The sequence below is a fragment of the Nycticebus coucang genome, chromosome 8, assembly GCF_027406575.1.
Source record: "Nycticebus coucang isolate mNycCou1 chromosome 8, mNycCou1.pri, whole genome shotgun sequence".
In the NCBI taxonomy this organism is placed as follows: domain Eukaryota; kingdom Metazoa; phylum Chordata; class Mammalia; order Primates; family Lorisidae; genus Nycticebus; species Nycticebus coucang.
The window spans coordinates 105,035,784-105,059,366 of NC_069787.1; the positions used below are offsets into that span (position 1 = coordinate 105,035,784).

Genomic DNA, 23,583 nt, shown 5'->3' on the forward strand with positions numbered 1-23,583 from the left:
TCAACTAACAATGATTGCCCCATCCAGACCTAATACTGCATGAACTTTTGGTTAAAGTATCTATTACTACCTAAGCAGAATCAGTTTCCCTTAGTTTAAATGGTCTTCAAGAGAGAAAATCGAACTGATCATTAACCAATGAAAGATTTGTCACCCCTCTGTGAAGTGTCCACCTCTAATCCAATCAATCCTGTCCCTGTGTAGCAGGAACTGTTGGCTTGCTTATTCAATGTCCATTCCACCAACACTATTGTTTCTTTCTTTTCTAAGAAAAGAAAAGAAATGAAAAGAAGGGTGGCGCCTGTGGCTCAAAGGAGTAGGGCGCTGGCCCCATATACTGGAGGTGGCAGGTTCAAACCCAGCCCCAGCCAAAAACTGAAAAAGAAAAGAAAAGAAAAGAAAATCAACTGTCCCTTCTACAGCCCTATCCCCAGCTCAAGATGTATATTCTGACTTGAAGTCACAGTGGCCCAATTCCCCTTACCACTGATTTGTTTAGGGGATAGAGCACATTACCCAACTTCCTTTGATTTTGTATTTTTAAGGATTTTTAGGGCAGTTTTAAGTTCATAGCAAAATTGAAAGAAGGTAAAGAGAATTCCCATATACCCACACATGTGTAGGCTCCCCTGCTACCAATGTCCACCACAGAGTAATACATTTGTTGTAATTGATGAACCTACATTGACACATCATTATCACTCCAAATCCATAGTTTACATCAGGATTCACTCTTGGTGTTGAACAAATACATGATGACATATATATTCACGTTTATAGTATCATACTGAGTATTTTCACTGCCCTGCAAGTCCTCTGTGCTCTACATTTTCATCCCTCCTCCCCCCGACCCCCTGGCAACCTGATCATTTTACTGTCTCCATAGTTTTGTTTTGTTTTTTTTATTGTTAAATCATAGCTGTGTATATTAGTGCAATCAAGGGGTACAATGTGCTGGTTTCATATACAATCTGAAATATTCTCATCAAACTGTTCAACATAGCCTTCATGGCATTTTCTTAGTTATTGTATGTAGACATTTGTATTCTGCCTTTAGTAAGTTTCGCCTGTACCCATTCTAAGATGCACCATAGGTGTGGCCCCACCCATTACCCTCCCTCTACCCTAACCTCCCCCGTCCCTTCCCCTTCCTTGGCTCTTTCCCCATAGTCTTGTGCTATAGTTGGGTTATAGTCTTCATGTGAAAGCTATAATTTAGCTTCATAGTAGGGCTGAGTACATTGGATACTTTTTCTTCCGTTCCTGAGATACTTTGTTAAGAAGAATATGTTCCAGCTCCATCCATGTAAACATGAAAGAGGTAAAGTCTCCATCTTTCTTTAAGGCTGCATAATATTCCATGGTATACATGTACCACAATTTGCTAGTCCATTCGTGGGTCAATGGGCACTTGGGCTTCTTCCATGACTTAGCAATTATGAATTGGGCTGCAATAAACATTCTGGTACAGATGTCTTTGTTATATTGTGATTTTTGGTCTTCTGGGTATAAACCTAGTAAAGAAATTATAGGATCGAATGGCAGGTCTATTTTTAGATCTCTCAGTATTCTCCAAACGTCCTTCCAGAAGGAATGTATTAGTGTGCATTCCCACCAGCAGTGTAGAAGTGTGCCCTTTTCTCCACATCCACACTAACGTCTCTGGTTTTGGGATTTTGTTATGTGGGCTACTCTTACTGGGGTTAGGTGATATCTCAAAGTAGTTTTGATTTGCATTTCTCTGATGATTAAGGATGATGAGCTTTTTTTCACGTGTTTGTTGATCGTGCATCTGTCTTCTTTAGAGAAGTTTCTCTTCAAGTCCCTTGCCCACCCTGAGATGGGATCACGTGTTCTTTTCTTGCTAATACGTTTGAGTTCTCTGTGGATTCTGGTTATTAGACCTTTATCAGAGGTATAATCTGCAAATATTTTCTCCCATTCTGAGGGCTGTCTGCTTGCTTTACTTACTATGTTCTTGGCTGTGCAGAAGCTTTTTAGTTTGATCAGGTCCCAGTAGTGTATTTTTGATACTGCTTCAATGGCCTGGGGAGTCCTCCTCATAAAATACTCACCCAGGCCAATTCCTTCAAGAGTTTTCCCTGCACTTTCTTCAAGTATTTTTATAGTTTCATGTCTTAAGTTTAAATCTTTTATCCAGTGAGAGTCTATCCTAGTTAATGGTGAAAGATGTGGGTCCAGTTTCAATCTTCTACAGGTTGCCAGCCAGTTTACCCAGCACATTTGTTAAATAGGGAATCTTTTCCCCCACTGAATGTTTTTAATTGGCTTGTCAAAGATCAAATAACAGTAAGAAGCTGGATTCATCTCTTGGTTCTCTATTCTGTTCCAGACATCTACTTCTCTGTTTTTGTGCCAATACCATGCTGTTTTGATCACTATCGATTTATAGTACAATCTCAAGTCTGGTAGTGTGATTCCTCCTGCTGTGTTTTTATTGCTGAGTAATGTTTTGGCTATTCGCGGTTTTTTCTGATTCCATATAAAACGAAGTATTATTTAAAATACGACAGTGGAGCTTTAATAGGAATTGCATTAAAATTATATATTGCTTTGGGTAGTATGGACATTTTAACAATGTTAATTCTTCCCAGCCATGAGCCACCTCCATAGTTTTGCCTTTTCCAGAATGTCATGTTGTTGGATCCACATGTTGTGTAGCCTTTTCAGATTAGCTAGTAAGATGCATGTAAGTTTCCTCCTTGTCTCTTCATGGCTTGATAACTCATTTCTTCTTAACACTGAGTAATAGGCCAATGCCTGGATCTGCCATGGTTTATTTATCCATTAACTGAAGAAATGTCTACTGATAGACATCTTAGTTGCTTCCAAGTTTTAGCAATTAAAAACAAATCTGCTATAAACATCCATGCACAATTTTTTTGTGTGTGGATGCAGCTTTTTTCAATTCCTTTGGGTAGATACAAAAAATCCCAATGGCTAGATAATACAGTAAGAGTATGGTGAGTTTTCTAAAGACACATGGCCCAGTTTTGAATAGTGGTTCATGAAGAAAAGTCTGTTGGAGAATACCATACCTTTTTCACTGAAGGGGAGATTTATTCATACCTAATGAGAAGAAAGCAAAAGACGGCCTAATCCTTGTAAACACACACACACACACACACACACACACACCCCTCTTCTTCTCAGTATTATTATGATTAGATGTGATGACTCAAGGTACTACAGCCAGTTTGCAACCAGCCTAAGCTTGAGCTTGTTCTAGAACAAGCACATTGTAAGAAGAAGTAAAAAACATTAATGGCTCCTTCCCTAAAATCTCCATACTAAAAGGTGTTAGCAGCTTTGGTGCCATCACCTGTTCATGTCAGGAGACTAACTGAAACTTCCCGGAGAAGAATGGGTCTTTGAATCTTGGTTACTAAATGGACACAAAAGTGACCCCTTCTTGAGCCAGGGACAACAAATGGCTGGAATGCCGACTCAGACTGATTCCAACTCAGACTGTGCTGAGGACTCAGGCGTGAAAGACTGTCATGATCAACTAGCAATGTGCGTCATGGACCTTGCTGGGGACCAGCAGGACAAAGCCACACATCTGCCCTCCTGAATCCTTCCTGAGATGGACCTCAGCCCATCACTCCCTGCATCACGGTCAGGATGTGCTCCCTCTAACACCCCACGTTACATATTCAAAAATCTTAACATTTTATTTTTTCTCCACTCTTAAACAAAGATACACTTACAAAAGTGTACTGTCTCTAACCAATCTAATTTTTATTAAGCAATCCACTAAACCCAGGAGCTGTTCTTCTCACATTTACTGTCCCTTGTGATTCAGGGTACTTGACAATCCTCAACTACTGCTGCTTCTTGAAGAGCAACAGCACTCTACCTAGTAAATTTTACTTTAGAACTATTGTTATTTTTAGCAGTATTCTTGTCTTCTTGCTTTATCCTAAGGATTGTAGCCATGAGTAGTTTTGACATGCTTCAAAACATCTTTTGTTCCTCCAGGGAGCTTTTGGAGAGGGTCCGACTTCATAAAGTCCCTGTGAAACAAAGCTGTGGAGAATCCTTTGAATTTACTTCCACAAATATTTCTTGAGTACCCACTTTGCTCCAGGTGCCGCAACAAATACAAAAATGAATAAAGAAGAAAGGAGAAGTATTTTCTGTTGACATTCTGGTATGCTATGGAATGAGCCAAAACCAACCCAGAGACTTTAAAGTGTTCAGCTCACTCTATTCCCATAACAACTTCCCAAAGCATCATTACTACAAGTATAGCTGGGGAAAAACTGAGGCTCAGGGATATTACATGACTTGCACAGTCATTCATCTACTGATTAGTGGAGCTGAGATCTGATTGTGTCTGTCTGACTGAAATGTTTCAACTTACGATGATGTGAGACCAAATGAGAAGTATGGTTCACAGGAAATGGGGGTGGGAATAGTTCTTGGTAAATTTGGAGTCAGAGCACTTCCTAGCAAGCTGTAGGAAAGTGGGCCGGTTACTAAGCTCTCTTAGTCTCAGCAGCCAGTCAACACTGGCTAATATTTACCCTGCAAGGTTATTGTTAAGATGAAAGATAATATGTATAAAGCACCTGCCACGTGATATATGGTCTATGAGAAACAGCCATTGCTCCTCAGAGGTATATACATCATAATTTCTCAAAGAGACAGTAGTTATTGTCCTGTACATTGAGTTCTCAGAACCTGCAATGGATGTGAATTATGAAATTTTTAAGATCTAGGCTGATAATGTCTTGCTATCTGGCTTTGAGAAGATGACAAGGGACACTTAGAAGGGGCTTCAGGGAGGATGGGAGGAAAGCCTGGAGTGCTGAACAAGGAGGTGTGGAGGGCCCACGGGAACATTTACCACATAGCAACTCTCACCAAAAAAAGGGAAAGAATGTGGATACGAGGTGACCTAGGTAACCAATGACCAATAGAAAAGATAATAATCAATGACTAGTAGAAAGGCAATAATGCCTGGTGGCACAGAGAGGCCCATGAAAGACTTGCAACCAATTTCAAATGGAGAGAAGAGGGTATTTGCACCTCTGCAGGCCTTCGCATCTCCGTCTCTCCATCATGACAGGGACCCACTTCCAGCTCCCTTTGGAAGTGCTCTAAACTTTCCTTTGTTCTTAAATAAAATTTCTCTTTGTTACACTAAAACTTGTGTGGATTACTTTTTCTCTCTTTTCACACTGCCTGTGCCACTGCACTTTTATTTTCTGTTTCCATTCATTCCAAATCCCCATCTGGAGGCTTTCAATAATCACTGTGCTTTGGTTGAACTTTTTAGCTCAGCCAAGTAATCAAACCAGGTCAATTGGGCTTGGGGAACCAGGACCCAGGACCCCCAGGACCTGACAGAAGGTATATGGGTTTTCTCAAAAATGTTGGAAGAATCTGCAAGAAAAGAAAATCTCAAAGCAGAGGCAAGTTCAGAGACTTTGCTTCCCTGCTCCCAAATCTTCATTTGACTGAGCTACTAGCCTGGAATGACAAGAAGACTCAACATTGTTTGAGCTTGCTCATAAATTTGCATGAAAAGTGATTTAAAAACTAAACAACAACAACCACCAAAAATCTGACCCCCTGGAATAGCCAAGGTATCTGCAATGAGAGGAAGGCCATTATCTAAACAACCTGGAGTCCCACCACAAATCTTTACAGAAAACCACAAACTCACATTGGATCAGGCTTTTGCTGGTCTCCAGGGAATGCTGACTTTGTTTGTTCATGCCACAATACACATGTGTCTGAATAAGCGAACAGAGAGGACACCTGTCTCTGCTCTGAAAACTGATTAAAAGTAAGTCCAGCCCTTTCTATTCTCTCAGGAGTCTTCACAGTTTCTAAGCTGCTGTATACTGTGTGATTTAGTAGTTTTTATGGCAGGAAGACTCCATCCTTGTTTCTTCTGGTGATAATCCACATGGCACAGCCTGAATTCTCAAGTGCTCACACAGAGCAATGGGCTGCCGCCCAGGCAGAAAGGAGAGCTGCCAAAGTGGCAGGGCTTGACAGGCCCTGAAAACATAGCCCTGTGACACCCACCCACACACCCCCAATAAAAGGTGCTCCCTTCCTCTTGTCACTGATGCAAATCCCCATCTGGAGGCAGAGTGGGAAAGGCAGTCAGCTCTTCCCAAACTGTTCCATGAAAGGACCCCTTAAAAACAGGGAAAGAGTGAAGATTGCACAACATTGTGAGTTTACTGGAAACCACTGAATTGTACACTTTAGAGTGCTAAAGCTAGGTTATATGAACTCTATCTTAATAATACTAATAAAACACTAAAAACAAATGCAGGGGAAATAGCCTGTGTCTTTGGGAGGCCTGCAGGACACAGACTTGAGTGGACAACTCTCAGTTGAGCTCTTGTGCATGTTGCTTTCTGCTGCATAGTATATCTGTATTTGTTGCAATTTTTAAAGGTTGAGGTTATTTACTAGTTAAAATATTTAGCTTTGTCCCATCAGATACTCAGATAAAACTGACATCCCAAAAAGGATGTAACTTTGTTTCTTGAGGATTTGGAGAATGCTGAGGCAGCACACCACTCACTTGTAGGCCTGCAAAACGTGAAGGGGAGGTGTAGGCTTACAGGGTGTGGACCCCAGGGTTTGGGTTCCATGTGGTGGGGCCTGGGGCAGGCCCAGGATGTGGATATCCAAGGGTGGGATCCCAGACCCCCCCCAAATGGTGCCAATGTTCTGATTCGAGGTAACTCTCACCCCTATCTTTCACAGAATAAGTTCAGGGCTCTGGGCTACCAAAGGTTCACCACCACGTATGGGGGACTCATGCCTCAACTCTCACCCTCCCATGTGCTGTTCACAGTGCTACCTCCCGTCTACAACATCCGATGGCAGCAGGCATCACTCTCCCTGTAGGTCCCCACTCCTGTACCCAGAACAGCCTCCAAACCCCTCACAGGCTCCATGCCTCCACATGCTGCGTATGTGCCAGTGCTCACCTCCATCCTCTGAGGGCTTTCAAGACTGTTGCTGTACCAAGGGACCCTCCCAACCTGTGTCCTTGCTTGCCTCCAGCCAATGTGGTGACATCATGCTCCCCCACGTCAGTTCTCAGCCATCATGGAGAATGTATGGATGCAGCTGGCTATTCTTGCTCCACCCACAGGCCCCTCGCCCATCCACCCTGCAGGTGGCTATGTGTGGAGAGCAGGGGAGCATCAACCCTGAGGGAGAGCATAGTCTAGAAATGCAGTAATTACAGCCCAAAGAGTTCAAGAGAAAACATGGTTGGTAGGTCTGTCATTCTACACTTACATTATAAAATTCAAAATGGTAAATTTAATAAGGCAGAAAATTACCATTCATATATTCCTATATACTCTGGGTAAGATTTATATTTGTGCTCAGCAACCACAAAGTATGGCAGCATTTAAGAGAGCCAGTGTTCAACAGCTGGCCTAACACAAAATTCATCATCATAGGTAAAGGACCTGTCACCAACATTATGAAGGAAATCCAAAGACACCCAGATCTACACATTTGTGGGTCCTAGGTGAGGCCATGACCCTCCTGCAGTGCCCAGAGTAACCCACATATAAACACAGCTGCCACCTGCACCTTCTGCTCTCAGCCTCCCTGGGCTCTGTAGCCGCTGCACCCTGCTGGCCTCACTGGACACTCCTCATTCCCCCCTGGGGTCCAGACTGCCATATCCTGGCTTTTCATGGCCAGAAACACCATCTACACTGCTGCAGATCTGCCACACACCCTACCCTGACCTTAGTCGCTCCTTTCTACATCTCCCTGGCATGGGGCTGCCCATTTCTTCTAAAACCCAGTTCTGCCACAGAGCCATGTGGGCCCCTCATGATAGCACCGTGAACCTCAGAATTCCTAAAGGGCTTTTTCAAAAGTCATTCTGTTTCTGCTATACATTAACCACAAAAGAACTAACTTCTAAAGCAAAAAAAAAAAAAAAAAGACAATTATGTGAAAAATGGCTCAGAACCATGAAATAGATGCTGATTATAAATATAGGCTTCAGGCATTATGAAATGAGGCAGCTCTAAATTTTCCAAGAACAAAGAAAAAGCAAGAGGATTTTTTAAATATCAAAAAGACTCTCAGGTATAATTAGTAAATTGACTAACCTTTTTAAAGGTAAAAGTGAGTTTGTAAAGCCTACGGCATTCATGGAATTGTGTAATACTGTAAGTCTAGGAGACCAGTTCCACCAACCTCCTCTCTTCACGGATGAGAAAACAAAAGCTTTCATGAGTTTCTCAAGGTCATAAAACAAGTTAGTGGCTGCCAGGATTCCAGTCAGGGCTCCTGACTCTCTTCCTCAGGTTCTTTCCACTCATTCTGCAATAGAATCTGCTTTCACGAGTGTGCAACAATTCTCAGATTGTTTGGTTACATTTATGGTGGGACTGTTTGCAGAGGTGGTGGCAATGATGATAATAGTGGTGGTGGGGAGGTGGTATTGATGATGGCGGTGGACACAGAAGTGGTAGTAATGATGGTAGTGGCAGTTGTGGTAGAGGTGTGCTGGTAATGAAGGTGATGAAGGTTGGAGTGGTGATGGTGGCAATGGCAATAGGGATGGAGGTGAAGGTGGTGGTTGTGATGGTGGTAGTAGAGGTGGCAGTGATAGTGGATGTGAAAATGGTACTAATGAGGATGGTGGCAGCTGTAGCAAAGGTGGTGCTCACAGTGGAGGTGGCAGTTGGAGATGATAATGGAAATAGTATGTGTTTGTTGAAAAGTTGAGGAATAAGGAGCAGTTCAAGGGGAGCTCAAGGTCATATCAGCCAAAGCTGAGATTCAGTTAGCACTGGATATATCTCAGAAATTAGTGGAATGAGAAAAGGATGCAGCAGGTATAGCTAACCAATTAGATACATCTGTAAACAGAATGAGAGAAATCCCATAGCAACTGAGGAAGCAACAGCATCACAAGGATCTTTCAGTGAGAGATTGCCATGCATGCTGGATATTTCCAGGCCAGGGAAGAACTCCTAACAGTGAGGCTTCAGCGCAGGCACTTGAGCACAGGTACACGTTGTGAAACCCATCAATGTTTGTTGATTGCTTTTTCTGCCCAAGGACCTCAGCTAGGACTTGGCAACACAAGGGCAAAAAGGAAAGCATGACACACCATGCCCATGGCCTGCTCTGTCCCTGTCTTTAAAGGTTTGGAGTTTTTGCTTTTTTTTTATTTTTTTTTGCATTTGCTTTGTTTTTTAATCATAGGAGAGTTGCTTGATTAGAGAAGACAATTTGCCAAATCCTGGCAAACTGCACATGGTGGTGCAGACTGCAAGAACCCAGCATATCTCCTGCTGGGACATCAACTTATTATCAGAAAGAGCTGGTGTTGCCATCCACTTTCTAGCCCACAGTGCCACCGTGTGGAAGGCATCTGTTAGCTAGACCTGCACAAAATAAAACTGAAGCAGTGGTAGCTTTTAAACCAATCTTAGCAAAATAACTAAGAAAATGCCAGGAAAACTATGTTAACTAGTGTGATGAAAATGTGTCAAACGGTCTATGCACCAAGTGTATGGTGCCCCATGATCATACTAATGTACACAGCTATGATTTAATAAAAAAATAAAAATAAATAAAATTAAATTAAAAAATAAACCAATCTATCATGTTAATCAGGGAACCCAAAGCACTTCCCATATGTGACTATTGTGCTCAACTGATGCAAAGAGAAGGCTATTGAATCTTAGGGCTAAATGGACCCTCGGCGATCAGGCCCCAGTTCTCATGATCTCGTCTGGAAGATCTCTGACTCCAGTCAAAATCATAGAACCAATGGGCAGTTCTCCTTCGGACCATTCAGTCCATTCCACTGTTGGACTCTATTGAGTATAAAAAGCAGCTTCATCTTTCACAAATACCTAACAATAATCAGCTACTTCCAACAGCAGAAGGATTCCATTCATCATGTCCTTTCTGGATCAGATCCTCCAATTCACCAACCTGTGACCTTTATTTGAGGTCCTTTCTATCCCTTTGAAATATTTTTCTTTCTGGCCCCTGTTTGGGTTAGTTCTTCCATCTTGTCTTGTCATTAAGTAGAACAATGCATTAAGAAACTCCTGGCACAACTACTTTCTAGGGATTGCCCTGATTCAGCTTAGCGGATGGGGAGTGTCTGCTCTGAGCAGACGTGAGTAATACAAAGACCAGAGACACCTGCTCCTCCCTAAAGAACTTAATAAGTATTGATGCCTCAGCTGTCAGCCTCATGTCATGTTCATTATCCTAAATGTTAAGCATGCACTTTTAACTCCAGCAGGGAGTTAACCTGTAGCAGCCACAGGCATGAAAACAGATGTAAATCAGACCACACAGGTGAAGAGCAATTCCTTCCACACCCTTTCCACCTGAGTCTACAAAGAACCTAACAGATCTTTTCAACTGCCCTCAGAAACTGGAGGTAAGGGATACAGGGAAGAGAAAAAGGATGTAGAATCACACTGAATATTCTGTTGACCTTGGAGCTTTCTTTACTCAGATTCTCTATACATTTAGAATTTTATTTTAGGATATGAATCAACTTATAAGATGTAATTCTACTTTGTGGTTTCCAAAGCTGAAAGTGGTCTTAATCTTAATGTCAGTTACACACCACGACCAGGGCAGCTTTGACACCAAAGTATCTTCTACTTCCTAAATTATGGGTTTAAGTTTTTAGGCAATAAAAAACCCTTTTCACATTATAACAATAAACCTATTATAAATGTCCAATAATGTGATCCCTATGTATAAGTTAAGGAAACTGTTGGAGTTACCTTAGAAGATACAGCTAATTAAATTTTCTCTTTTCTTATTGAATCATGCGGTCATGGGATGTAAGAGCTGGTGTGGTTCACAGACACAAACCAGTGTGGTGGTTTCCAAGTGGTAGGCTGTGGAGCAGCCCTGATCCATAACCAGGTTTTCATTTGTCTAACACAAAATGAGGAAAATGAGAGGTGTGTGTCATTGTGAGGAGCTGATTGTCTATTCTTAGGGAGTTCTATTGTCTATTCTTAGGGAGTTCTTTCATTTTAAGATTAACCCCATCCTATTCTTCTGGTATTCAAACATCCTTTGGTCAGGCAAAATGGCTCACATCTGTAATCCCAGGACACTGAGAGGCCACGGAGGGAGGATCACTTAAGGCCAGGAGTGGTATTATCAGCCTAGACACACAGCTAGACCTGTCCTATAAAGGAAACCAAGGTTCTCTGGATAAATCAGGCATTTTAGGTGTGGGGTAATAAATGTATGAGATGAGCTTGGAAGGAGGCTATCAGGCTATAAGGTCATGTCAAAGGGACTCAGGAACCAACTTAAAGAGGCACCATTGGCCACAGATAAGACAATCTCAGCATCAATAGCTACAATGGATATAGCCAAATCAAATAAATCTGAATATGATATATAAGGTTATATGGTACCTATGATAATACTGGGAAACCAACTTATTATTTTGGAAGGGGAAAGAATCAAACCCTTGGCTGCTTTACCTATACCTTAAGAAAACCAGACAGTTTGATATAGAGAATGTCTCTTTACAGAAGTTTTCTAGCTAGTAAATGTCAAAGAATGATAGATTTAGACTATCACAAATTTAGAAATTCCTAATCAATAGATAGATTTAGGCAATGATCATCAATGTCACCATGAACACCATAAAAAGAGAAAACCAGGCGTTCTGTGCCTCCTAACACAAGTACGTAATGCCCCCTATAAAGAGTCTTGCCAAAACAAAAAACAAAGGTTAATCCGATCAAATAATTAGATTTAACTACAAATTTACAGGTAGTTCAAAAGAAAGAGGAATGCATTAAACACCACCATAGCTACTAGGGAAATTCTATTTTAAAAAAAAAAAAAACTGCTTTCTTTAGCAACATCAAAAATAATAGAAATCCCTGAGCAGAAAAAGGGGGAAAGAGGGAAAATGGAAGATAAATCTGTAGATTAAAAGAAATAAACCTGTACGATAAAAGAAAGCAATTGTGGATACTAAATAGACATTTGACAATATTTAGAAAATATGATTAATTTTTGTTGTAGTATGATTTTGGCATAATGATTATTCTTAAAAGGATAGCATCTTTTACAGACGCATACAGAAATATTTGCAGGTACAATTATATTATTTGGGAGAGGGTTAGTGAGAGCTGTATAGGAAACAAGATGTCCTGCATGTTGATAATGTTGAAACGGAATAATAGGGATATCAAGGTCATTATATAATTCTACTTTTTATATATGCTTGAAATTTTCCATAATAAAAAGATAAAGTTGCAACAAAGAAAAGTTAAATGTATCAACTAAAATATTTTTTAACTTAGAATATGAACAGGCAATTCACAACAGAAAAAAAAAAGAAGAAATAGCAATGACCAAAGTGAAAGGGAATTTAAAAAAAAAATTTAGAAGAAATATTTAAAATGCAATTTTTTAAAAAGGTGAGGTTTCATTTTTCTCATATCATATTGCCAAAATATTGAAAGATAAATGATAACCCCAGTGGCAAAGGAATGCAAACATGAGCTTTCTTGTGTTTAAATACTAGGCTAATTAGCTCAAGTTTCGTGGAGCACATTTGGCGACATATAACAAAAGTACTTAGGATAGGGGATAGGAGACCAGCCTGAGCAAGAACAATGTCTTGTCTCTACTAAAAATAGAAAATTTGCCAGATGTCACGGTGCCCTCCCAGCTATTGAAAAGGCAGGAGGATCTCTTGAGCCCAGAAGTTTGAGGTTGCAGTGAGCTATGATGATGCTACTGTGCTATAGCCAGGATGACAAAGTAAGACTCTGTCTCAAAAAAAAAAAAAAGTACACGGGGTTAGGAGCTGGTGCTCCAGGGCCAGCCTGCCCAGGTCAATAACACCAGTTACTGGTGACGGGACCCAGTGCAAAATTCCACTGTTTCTCAATTCCTAGTCAGTAAAATGTATGTACATAACAGTGGTATCCACCTTAAGAGATGCTGTGAAGTTAAATCATAATATTCATAAGAAACTTGGACAAGTGCCTGGCATATAGGGCTGGCTTTCATTATTATGTTGGCCCAGCAACCTCGCTTCCAAGAATTTATTCTAGAAAATCTTAATTCAAGTGCACAAAGATGTATGTACACATTTTTTAATCACTTTGGGATTTATGAAATGCAAAAGTCAAAATGCCTGGTTAACTTCTGGGTATGGGACACAACTACACAGGGACACTACCTAAAAAATGCAAACAGTTTAACCTAATTGTACCCTCAGATCAATCTTAAGTTTTAAAAAAGAAAGCCTGACTAAAAAAATGTTGCAATCTTCATCTTGGAATACAATGTGGCCATCAAATATAATCATGTTGATACATATGTGTTGATGTAAGGACATCTGAAATCTACTTTCAAGGAAGAAAATCAAGCTAGAGAAGAATAAATATAGCTGAACCCTAGGAATGAGATTTTTTTCATTAATGCATGTACATCTAGATCAGTGGTTCTCAACCTTCCTAATGCTGTGAACCTTTAATACAGCCCAAAGCAGTTGCAACCCACAGGTTGAGAACCGCTGATCTAGAGATGTTAACAACAATTGACTCTGAATTGGGTGGTTATTCTAATTTCTTTTTCTTTTTGATTATCTGTAATTTCTAATTTTTCCATATCAATCTTATGATCTAATTTTTAAATAACCTGTTCATACATTCCACAGCTCTTATAAATCTTGCTGTGATGGTTAATTTTAGATGTCAATTTGATGGGAATACCCAAATAGCTAGTAAAATAATATTTCTCAGTATGGCTGCAAAGTTATTTCCAGAAGATACAAGCATTTGACTCAGTAAATTGAGAAAAATTGCCTCACCCTTTGTGGGTGGGCACCATTGACCTGCTGAGGGCCTGGATAGAACAACAAAGCGAAGGAAAGGCAAATTCATTCTCTCTCTCTCTCTCTCTCCCTCTCTCTGGAGCAAGGGTGCCTATCTTCTGCCCTTGGACATCTGAATTCCAGGTTCTCTAGGCTTTGGATTTCAGGACTTATACCAGGGGTACCCCAGGTTTCAGACCTTCGGTCTTAGACTGAGCTGCTCTACCAGGTTTCCTGGTCCTCCAGTTTTCAGATGACCAGTCCATTGTGGGACTTCCCAGCCTCCATAATCTCATGAGCCAAGGACTCCCCTTTCATATGAGAGGAAGTTATTAGGGGAATTGTCTAACAGATATCTATAAATACCTATATCTAGATATATCCTACTGATTCTGTACATACCTTGACTGATACACTTGCCAAAAGAATCTTGAAATGTACCTGAAAATGGGGAGGGAAGAACAGCATAAAAATAACAAAGTAATATGTTATAAAGTTTCCAAAATAGTTATAAAAACCCATTTGGAAATATACAATGTAATAATGAATATTCAAGAACAGAACCATTCTCATTGGTAATTATCACCAGCACGCATGCACATACACAGAGCCAGAGACAGGACTTGGGTACAGGTTAATTTATCTCAGAGGTGCTCACAAAAGGAAGAAGTAAGTAACTGAGAAAAATGAAATCAAAGAGAGGAATGCCAGAAAATATGCCCTAATGAGTAGGAAGTGCTGTGGGAACCAGCACTCAATCCCACTAGGGACTCTGCGAAGCAGTACAGAGCAAATTCCAGAGTTGTCCTACAGCAGCATGGGAAGGCTGGAGCAGTTACCCACCAACTCTCATCCTACGTGGCTGTGGGCTCCCCTGGTAGCATCAGATCTCCTGCACTTCCAGGCTGCACTTGCAGGTAAACTGGCATCCTTCCATGGGGTCAGGGATAGCCCTGAGACTGAAAAGCAGAGCGCCCCAGGGCTCATGCAAGATGTGGGAGGCTGCCAATGGAAGCGTGCTCAAGCTGGCAAAATCAGGATGTGGTGGGAGAAAATAGGATGTGGCGCACAAGCACCTTCTATACTTTTCCCTTGCCCAAACTCAGTGAATGGGAAACATGACTATGTTGGCAGAATCCTAAGAGGCGGATGAACCCCCACCACCTCTCCTCACCCGCTTCTAGGAAAGGTCTGAGGTACACAAAGGGAATTACCTGCCCTAGCCCCAGCCCCATGAGGCTCTGACCCACTGAGCAGCTTCTTCATACCATCCAGCACTGCCCTCCCACCAGGTCCCCTCAGCTCACTGCAATGGCTCTCCACCATCACCTTCCTACAAGAACAGCAGGACCCAGCGCAGGTGACAGCACCACCCAGAGGTCAAAACAAGCTCTCTGGAGGGGAGGAGGGTAATAAAAGACACAGAACTGGGTGTGAGTTGAGTTGATAATGTTTGAAACCCAGTGATAAGAATATGGGCTTATCACACTGTTCCCTCTAGCATGTTGTATATTATGTTTGAAATTTTCTACAACAAAAAGTTCAAAATCAATCTTGCTGTGGCAGATGCCAAGGTTCATGGCTGAGTTTCCCTTTAAGAAAAGAATTACCAGCCTTTTCTTTGTCTCCACAATGGGGCCTTCACTGTCTATGGAGAATGTGTCTTGCTCTTTCACTGAATCCTAAAAGCAATCAGAAAGGCACAGCTATGAGGAAGTTGAGGATCAGGGAAAATTAACTTGGATAGCGGACCATGTCAGGATCCCAGGTGTGGGCCCTGGACCTGCAGCATCAACACCACCTGGAAGCCTATGAGAAATTCAGAATCTCCAGGAGTTTGAAACCAACCTAAGCAATGGTGAGACCCATTTCTACTATAAATATAAAAATTAGATGGACACAGTGGCAGGCAGCTGGAGCTACCTGGGAAGCTGGGGCAGGAGGATCTCTTCAACCCAGAAGTTTGAGGTTACTGCGAGCTAGGCTGATGCCATGGCACTCTAGCCTGTGCAACAGAGTGAGGCGCTATATCAATTTAAAAGAAATTTAGACTCTCAGATGCTGCCTCAGAACTACCTAATCAGAATCTGCAGTTTAACAAGATGCTCGGGGGTGAGGGGGGAGTGCACGTGAAAGCTGGAGATGTTTTGTTCTTGTCAATCTTAGCGTCCATAAGACACTTAATTCAGGGACATGTATTCTCTGTAAACCTCATTCCCCAACACAGCTTATTCCAATTACAAATAGTTCTGTCTATGAGAAAGTTTTTCTTAGATGGAGCTAAATTTTGCCATCCAATATACAGTTTTCTGATTCTACCTCTTGGGCCCATATAAGAAATGTCAAATTTTCTGCCTCGGGGCAGGCAGCAGGGGAGAAAGAAAGAGCTGACAGTAGCATCAGGAGCCCTACCAGGGAAAAGCAGCTCCTCTTTTTGAGCAGGTTTTAGGTCACAGGCTAATTTAAGGACAGCAATATAGTTCAGAGAGATGTGTGTGTAAACCAGACACCAACAAACCAGCGGGATGTCCTGCTCTGAACTCCACTTTATTCTGCTATCTCTTAGGTCATGTATAACACCTCTTACTGATGGGCACTCCTAGAGACATTGCCCCCAAGCTGGTAAGGTAGCCACAAGCCAGCTGGCAGACTGTGTTGAGACTATAATGCTTTTCAGCCTGTCTTTGATTTTTTTTAGATTATGTGCATCTCTCTCTCCAATGAGACCACAGACTCTTCGAAGGTAAGGGATAGTTGTTCTTCACACAAAGATGTTCAATAAATGTGGACTGAATTAATGTAAATTGAAATAAGGCAATTACCAAGAATTCAGACTATTTTCTAATAGTAGGCTAGAAATAATTAAGGTTTTTCTAATGTGGAAGATTTTCCGATTCTCAAAGTTAACCCATTCATTCAATAAACCTTTGCCATGTGCCAGACACTTGTAATCGCTAAAGTGAAAGACAAATGAGATTATCTCTTCAGAAGCCCACAGTCTAGTTTGTAAAGGAAAACACAAAGAAAATCCTTAATACATGTGTATGTGCAATTGTTGGAATGCATGAAAAATTCTATGAGTTCTTAGAACAGCTGGCTCTTTCTAGAAGTGTATAAAACAAGTAATATTTAGCATAATAAAAAATTGCCATTCAACTAGGAGAAATGAAGTGGGCTTTCAGGGTTCACTGAACCTTTCAAGTCAAGGTCTCATTCATCCTGGATGCCCCAACCAGCAGCCATAGTAGGGCATGGCCATTCCTGCCCAATGGGGGCTTCCTAGAGGGGCAGCTCAGCTCCCCTCACTAGGTTGGTGAGATCTTGTAAACCCACATTGCAGTCTGGGGCCTTCCTGCTCCTTTTGGGTTCCCTCTCATCCACATGGTCCTATGGTCAGATGTGCATTACACCCTATAGCCTACCCTGTCCAATCCTGCTCCTCCACCACCACCCTTCCCAGGCATGGCTCCTCAGTAACTCAATTGGCAACAGCATCCCAGAGGTCAAGACTGACCCAACAGGGGTGCAGGTTGCATACTTCCCTCCACATCCACCTCAAAACTCCAAAAATAATGACATACACACCAGAGAGTTAAAAACATCATGCTATATTTAAACATCTGCATATAATAAATCAATTTTCTTTGTACTAAAAAAAAAAAAAACAATGGCCATGTATGTAACCTGATTTTGGAAATAGTATCAAAAATTAAATGTGCGGTCCTTTGGGAATATGAGGTCTCAGACAAGTGGTCCTCCTTCCTTTCCACTCATGAACAGACCTGCCAGATATCACAACTCTTGGAAACTCTCCAGGATCACCCCAGGATGGGTTGGGTTTCTTCATGTCTGTTCCTGTAACATCCTAACCTCTGCGTCTAGATTACTACCCTGGATTGGCACTAGCTGTAGACGTTCAGCCCCATGCACCTCTGCCTGCGCCCCAACTCAGTAGTGAGAAGCTGAGGGACCCAGCACAGAGTAGGCATTCAGCATTGACTTTGGATCAACCACTGAATGATTGACTGATTGACCGCAAAAGCCCCACATACAACCCATCTCCATAGTGTTCTTGCAGGTTTAGAAAATGCTGGGGAAGAGAGTCTGAGGAACTCTCTCTGGAGTGGACATGGAGGTGAAGGAAGGAAACTACTCAGGGATCATGTCATAACCCCTCTCAAGTCATGGGATCCAAGGGCACCTGGCCAGGCATGGAGGGCCCTCTATAGGGCCCCTCGTAGTAGGGAGGGGAGAGATCATATCTACTCCTTGCCCTGCTTCTCTCCAAGGAGAAACCTTGGTTGCTGGTGAAGACAAGAGACCATGAAGCCTCTTCTGTTGGGACCTGAGCTGGCCCCAGCCAGGTGACAAGGCTGACCCTCTGGCCAGCCAGGCTCTGAGCTGGGATTACCAGCCGGGAACCCTGGGTCAGCCAGAACTCCAAGGATCAGTGCCAAACTTCTCTGGGAGCTTCGAGCGAGACAAGGGCTTGGGTTTCTCTCTTTAGTCCAGGTCCTGGGAAAGATCTTCTAAGGAAGAGATTTCAAGGTCACTCTCATCTTCAGAAAGCTGCAGGGAAAGAAGAGAAGAAAATATATTTTGACCAGGGAGGAGGGTGGCAGAGAACTCAGCCCAGTGCAGGATGGAAGTGAGACAGATGCAGATTTGGAAGCAACAGGGAGATCCTGCCTCTCCTGCCTTCCCTCCTGCCAAGTCTCCTCCCTCTGCAAACTGCTTCAGAGACCTGGGGTCAGAGCAATGTCAAATATCCTGGAAATTCTACTAAGCAAACGAAGGAAAGTGCCTTGGAAATGTCTCTGTGCAGACCAGGTTGGTCTCGTTTTCATTTTAACTTTGGGAAGATTATAACTTTTCACATCCTTGACCCTTCCAAGTTCTCCAGCTCAACACACCATGAGCTACAGTACCCACTGTCCCCAGACTGGCTCTTCCAGACCTGATAAATGCGCTGGTAGAGGGAAGCTGAGGGAACCCCAGGAGCCTCAGGAATCCCTCAGCCTGGCAGGAGACTGCTCGGCCAGGGGCCCAAGACACCCCAGGCCATAGTCACCTACATAGCAGCTCAGGCCTCCTTCCCTGGAGCTCCCAGTGCCCCTACTGGCCACCTGGGCTTTTAAGCCATTCCGGGCACTTTCTCCTGGAATAGAGGCAGGTCAGAAACCACACAGGGCAGAGCAGTGAGCTTGCTCTGAGCAGCAGCCCCATCTGTGCGGGCTGTGGTCTTTCACGCTTTTGGGGAAAGGGACAGGTGTGTTTTCTAATCATTTGAAACTATTACTTCACATAAAATATGTGAAGTGTATGATATACCTAACACACGAGGAAAAGGGAGGGAAATGCTAGCAAAACCCCAAAACGACTGGCCTCTACTTCTGAATTTTAGGGCAATAGCAATGATCACTCCAAGATGCACCTTTTTTGACTGAGAAAGATGAGAAAGGAATGTAAAGAAAGCTCAAAAGTTTTCTGCCTAAGAAAATAACAAGAGCATGGATGCCACTCCTTCTGGGGAGCAGGGAGAAGGACCATGAGGAGGGGCTGCTGGTGGTGGGGCAGGTCCAATAGCCGGGCTATAAACCTGAGGATCTGATGGCTGCAACAGCCTAGGGTGAAGCCATGGAGACATTATTAGTGATGAAAAATGGCCTTCAATATTTAAAATAAAGGTGTCTAAATATTCCCATGTTACCAACTCTGATATGCCATGCAGGGCCTCTCCAATCCCCTCCGTGGGGAGTTTGCTCCACACATGACCCAGCAGTAGCAGAGCTAGAAGAAAACAGCTACTGCAGGGAGCCAGAAAGAGTCATCCCAAGCAAGGCTCTCTCAGAGGCAGAAAATGGGAAGAACTGAACTTACTGAGCAGTTGCTTATATAATGAACCAGTCTTTTTACTGTCAACATGGACACAACAAGTCCCAAACTGGCCATGTCTCCATGTGCACAGTGACAATGAGGTCACTTACAGTGTTGCACCAGGGCTAAGGATGACAATTACTGGACCCCCCACCCATGACCCTTACCCCAGGCCCCCCAAACTCAGAGCTGGCTCTGTAAGGAATTATAGGGAACCTCCAAGTGACCTACATCCTACCTGAGGCTTCTTTCCTAGCGTGGCAGCCTTTTGTGGCCCAGCATTGGGCATTAAAAACAGACTGACCCCTCCAGCAGGCTTCTTTGCCGGGGCTTCAAGCTGCTTCTCCAAGTTTTTGACCATCGACCGCACAAGCGTTCCTGGAGGGGGGAACAAGTGGCTGTGTCCATAAGAAAAGCCTAGAGAATGAAAGTTTCATTCTTGTGGGTCAGGTCCAGGCTCCAGTGTAGACAGAGGGAATGTACGGAAGGGTCAGGAGAGAAGAGGTTCGCAACCACAAAGAAGAGTAGCCGGGAAAGAGAGAAGGACTGTGCAATGGGTGTCCTGTGAAAGGAGGTCTAGAATAGTCTGCACGTGTAACGGTGCACACTCAACACGCAGAGCCCCTGGCAGTGTGGGGCATGAACTGCACCACTAACATGCAGCTACGCCCTCCTTCACCATCATCACAGAGACCAGAAATGTCACAAATGTAAACCAGAACAGGAGGGCTGCAGGTGGGAGCGACTTTCTGTGCACTGCTGGGCAGCAGACCCTTGCTGCCTGGTAAGCCATGGTGAGGTCTAGACCTCAGAAATGACCAAGAAGCAGGGAAAAAAACTACACTACCACCTTCTGGGATTCGAATGTCTGGGGCCTGAGCAGACTTTTGGAGTTACAGTAGCCCTGGCTCACTGATTCATTCAATAAATGTTTGTGGAGCACCTACTATGTACCAGGCACTGTGCTCCTCACACTCTCATTAATCATATTATCCAAATACCTCATTTTACAATAAAAGAACAAAAACAGAAATGTTCCCAAAGATTCCCAACTCCCAGTCCCCAAATCTTGCCACCCCATCACTCTTGCCCGGCATGGTGTCAATACTGCCCCACAGATCTGGTTGGGGCTCACCGGAAGGAGGGTCGCTGTGCTAGAGGCAATTCTGGCTCTTTCTCTGACCTCTTCCTGTACCAGGCTTTGGGGCTTGGCCCAAATGGTGCCCATGCTGCTTGTTTAAGATCCTACCCACTGACTGCAAACTAATACAGCCTTTCTGGAAAGAAGTATGAAGAATCCTCAAAAAACTCAAAACAGACCTTCCATTTGATCCCACAATCCCATTACTAGGCATCTACCCAGAAGAAAAAGAAGTCATTTTATCATTTTATCATGGGACATCTGCACTAGATTGTTTATCCCAGCTCAATTTACAATCATCAAGATGTGGAAACAACTTAAGTGCCCATCAACCCATGAATATATTAATAAACTGTAGTATATGTATACCATGGAATATTATTCAGCCATAAAAAAGATAAAGTCTTTACAACTTTTGTATTAATCTGGATGGAGTTGAAATACATTCTTCTTAGGCAAGTATCACAAGAATGGAAGAGCAAGTATGCAATATACTCAATACTAATATGAAGCCAGTTGACTAACTAATACATGCCCACACAAGAGAAAAACTCAACTCAATTCAAGTTGGGGGGAGGGGAGGAAAAGAGGAAGGGGAGGGGAGCGGAGCAGGGATTGTTGGCTCCCACCTGACGGGCACACTGTAAGGGCATATGGCACACCTCTGGGGTGCAAGACACAATTACAACAGGGACTTCACCTAACAAATGCAAACATTGTAACCTAATTGTTTGTATCCTCATATTAATCCAAATTTTTTTTTTTTAAGTAGAAAAAGAAAGATCCTTCCCAACCAGGGTCTTTGCCCACCTATCCCTGTGCACAAAAAAGTCTGGATCTAGATTTGGGGAGGCTGGAGGGCCCCATTTCCCTGGGCCCTGTCACTAAATAGAGTGAGGTGTCTCCACATGATTGACCAGAGTATTATTTTCACCTGGAGAGAATCTGGACGAGAAAAGGAATGAGTGCCCCCCCAAACTCCATCTCTAACAGCTAAACAATTCTATGCAAGACAAGGGCCAAAATAAACCTTGCTCAGACTCCAGATTTCTCTTACTATCCTGTTATCCCAGAAAAACTTATCTGAGGGGAAGGAGGACCATCCTCTCCAAGTCGAATACAGAAAGAGATACCAAGTCAGAAAGCCCCAAAAAGAATGAAGGATGTTGGCTCAGCACCTGTGACTCAGTGGCTAGGATGCCAGCCACATACACCAGGGCTGGTGGGTTCAAACCTAGCCCAGCCTGGGCCTGCCAACAACAATGACAACTACAACAACAAAGAAAAAAACAGCTGGGCATTGTGGTGGGTGTCTGTAGTCCCAGCTACTGGGAGGTTGAAGCAAGAGAATCGCTTAAGTCCAAGAGTTTGAGGTTGCTAATTTGAGGTTGCTGTGAGCTGTGACACTACAGCACTCTCTGTCTCAAAAAAAAAAAAAAAAAAAAAAGAAGGATGTTTGTAGGGCCTAGAGAAATCTAGGGGAGAGGGATACCCCAGCAGCCCAGCAGTCCCGGCCCACTCACTGGAAGAAGCCAACCCGCCTGAGCCCTGGTCAGGGGGCGGGGCGTTCTCCGAGGTCTCCGTGTCAGACCAGGCCCAGTCATCCTCCAGCGGGGCCACCACCCTGGAAGGAACTTGTGGGGGCTGACGAGCCATGTGCTGCACGGAGCCTCCCTCGGAGTCCTCAGAGCTGAATGGGGATGTGCTGCTGCATGGAGAAGAAATGAGTGATGTGCAGACAGGCAGAAAACTGTCAGAAGCCAAATGTGACCACATTGTGAACTTGTTTGGTTTGCCCAGAACCAGCCCTGCTCCCTCCCTCAGAAGATGGGACTCAAAGACAGGTAGGCCTGCCTGCCTGAGGACCCAGCGTGCCAAGGTGGCAACTAGGCTTGGGGCCAGAGCCAGGTAAGGAGGATTTGTCCCACTCAGAGCAAAGGTTCCCCAGGCTCTTCTTTGGAGCTCAGGTTGGACCCCACCTTAGATACCTCCTGTTCATGTCTCTCTGCCCCTCACCTGTGTGTGTGGGTCTGGAGAACCCTGATCAGGGCTGAAGCCAGAGGCACCACCACTGGCCCAGTGAGAGTGCAGAGTCTGGGGCTCACCTCCTCCCAGGCCCTGGAGAAGCAGAAGTGTTGGAGGGTCCACGCACTCTGGGGCGTGGGGTTGGGGTGGACACCTGGGTCAGGCCAGGGCCACGGGTGCCACTGCTACCACGGCTCTGAAGAGTTGGTATGGGTGGCTCTGCTGACTTGGATGGCAATGCCACCTGCAGGGTCCTGCTCTTTGGCTGAGCCTCTCTGGTGACCAGTGTGCTCCACAGGCTTTTGACTAGAAACACAGAAAAGAATGACTTTCAGAGTATACCCATGCTGGGCCCTCAAGCCTGAAAGAAAGGATAAAGAGGATCTAACACGCTGAAAATGGACAAGTCACTCCATCCATTGAAAAGCTGACCCCACCCCAGGGGCTCCACTGCTGGCCAGATGGCTCCATGCTTTTATCAGGTAAGCATCCAGGCGTTCCAGGGTCATGTTGTTATTCCAGAAGACCAGGAGGAGTCAGCAGGTCTGAATAAGGTCTTAGCATGTCTGCAGCTCACCCCAAACACTGTCAAGGTCTCCTCCCTCTCCACTCACCCACACTGCAGCCACCAGGGTAGATGGCCCTGCAGGGAGGCCCTACTGCCACC

At 43.6% G+C, this 23,583-nt stretch overlaps 1 protein-coding gene across 4 annotated transcripts in view; it reads right to left on the minus strand.

Moving 5' to 3' along the window:
- Window positions 1–17,472: 17,472 nt before the first annotated feature.
- DZIP1L (DAZ interacting zinc finger protein 1 like) overlaps window positions 17,473–23,583 on the minus strand; it is a 54,778-nt gene continuing 48,667 nt past the window's right edge. For all 4 annotated transcript variants that reach the window (XM_053599288.1, XM_053599287.1, XM_053599286.1 and 1 more), the window contains 4 exons: window positions 22,997–23,222; window positions 22,415–22,599; window positions 19,989–20,128; window positions 17,473–18,442 (listed from right to left, as the gene is read on the minus strand). In XM_053599288.1, the coding sequence (XP_053455263.1) occupies window positions 18,377–18,442; window positions 19,989–20,128; window positions 22,415–22,599; window positions 22,997–23,222 (617 nt within the window). In that variant the 3' untranslated portion in view covers window positions 17,473–18,376. The remainder of the gene's footprint in view (window positions 18,443–19,988; window positions 20,129–22,414; window positions 22,600–22,996; window positions 23,223–23,583) is intronic.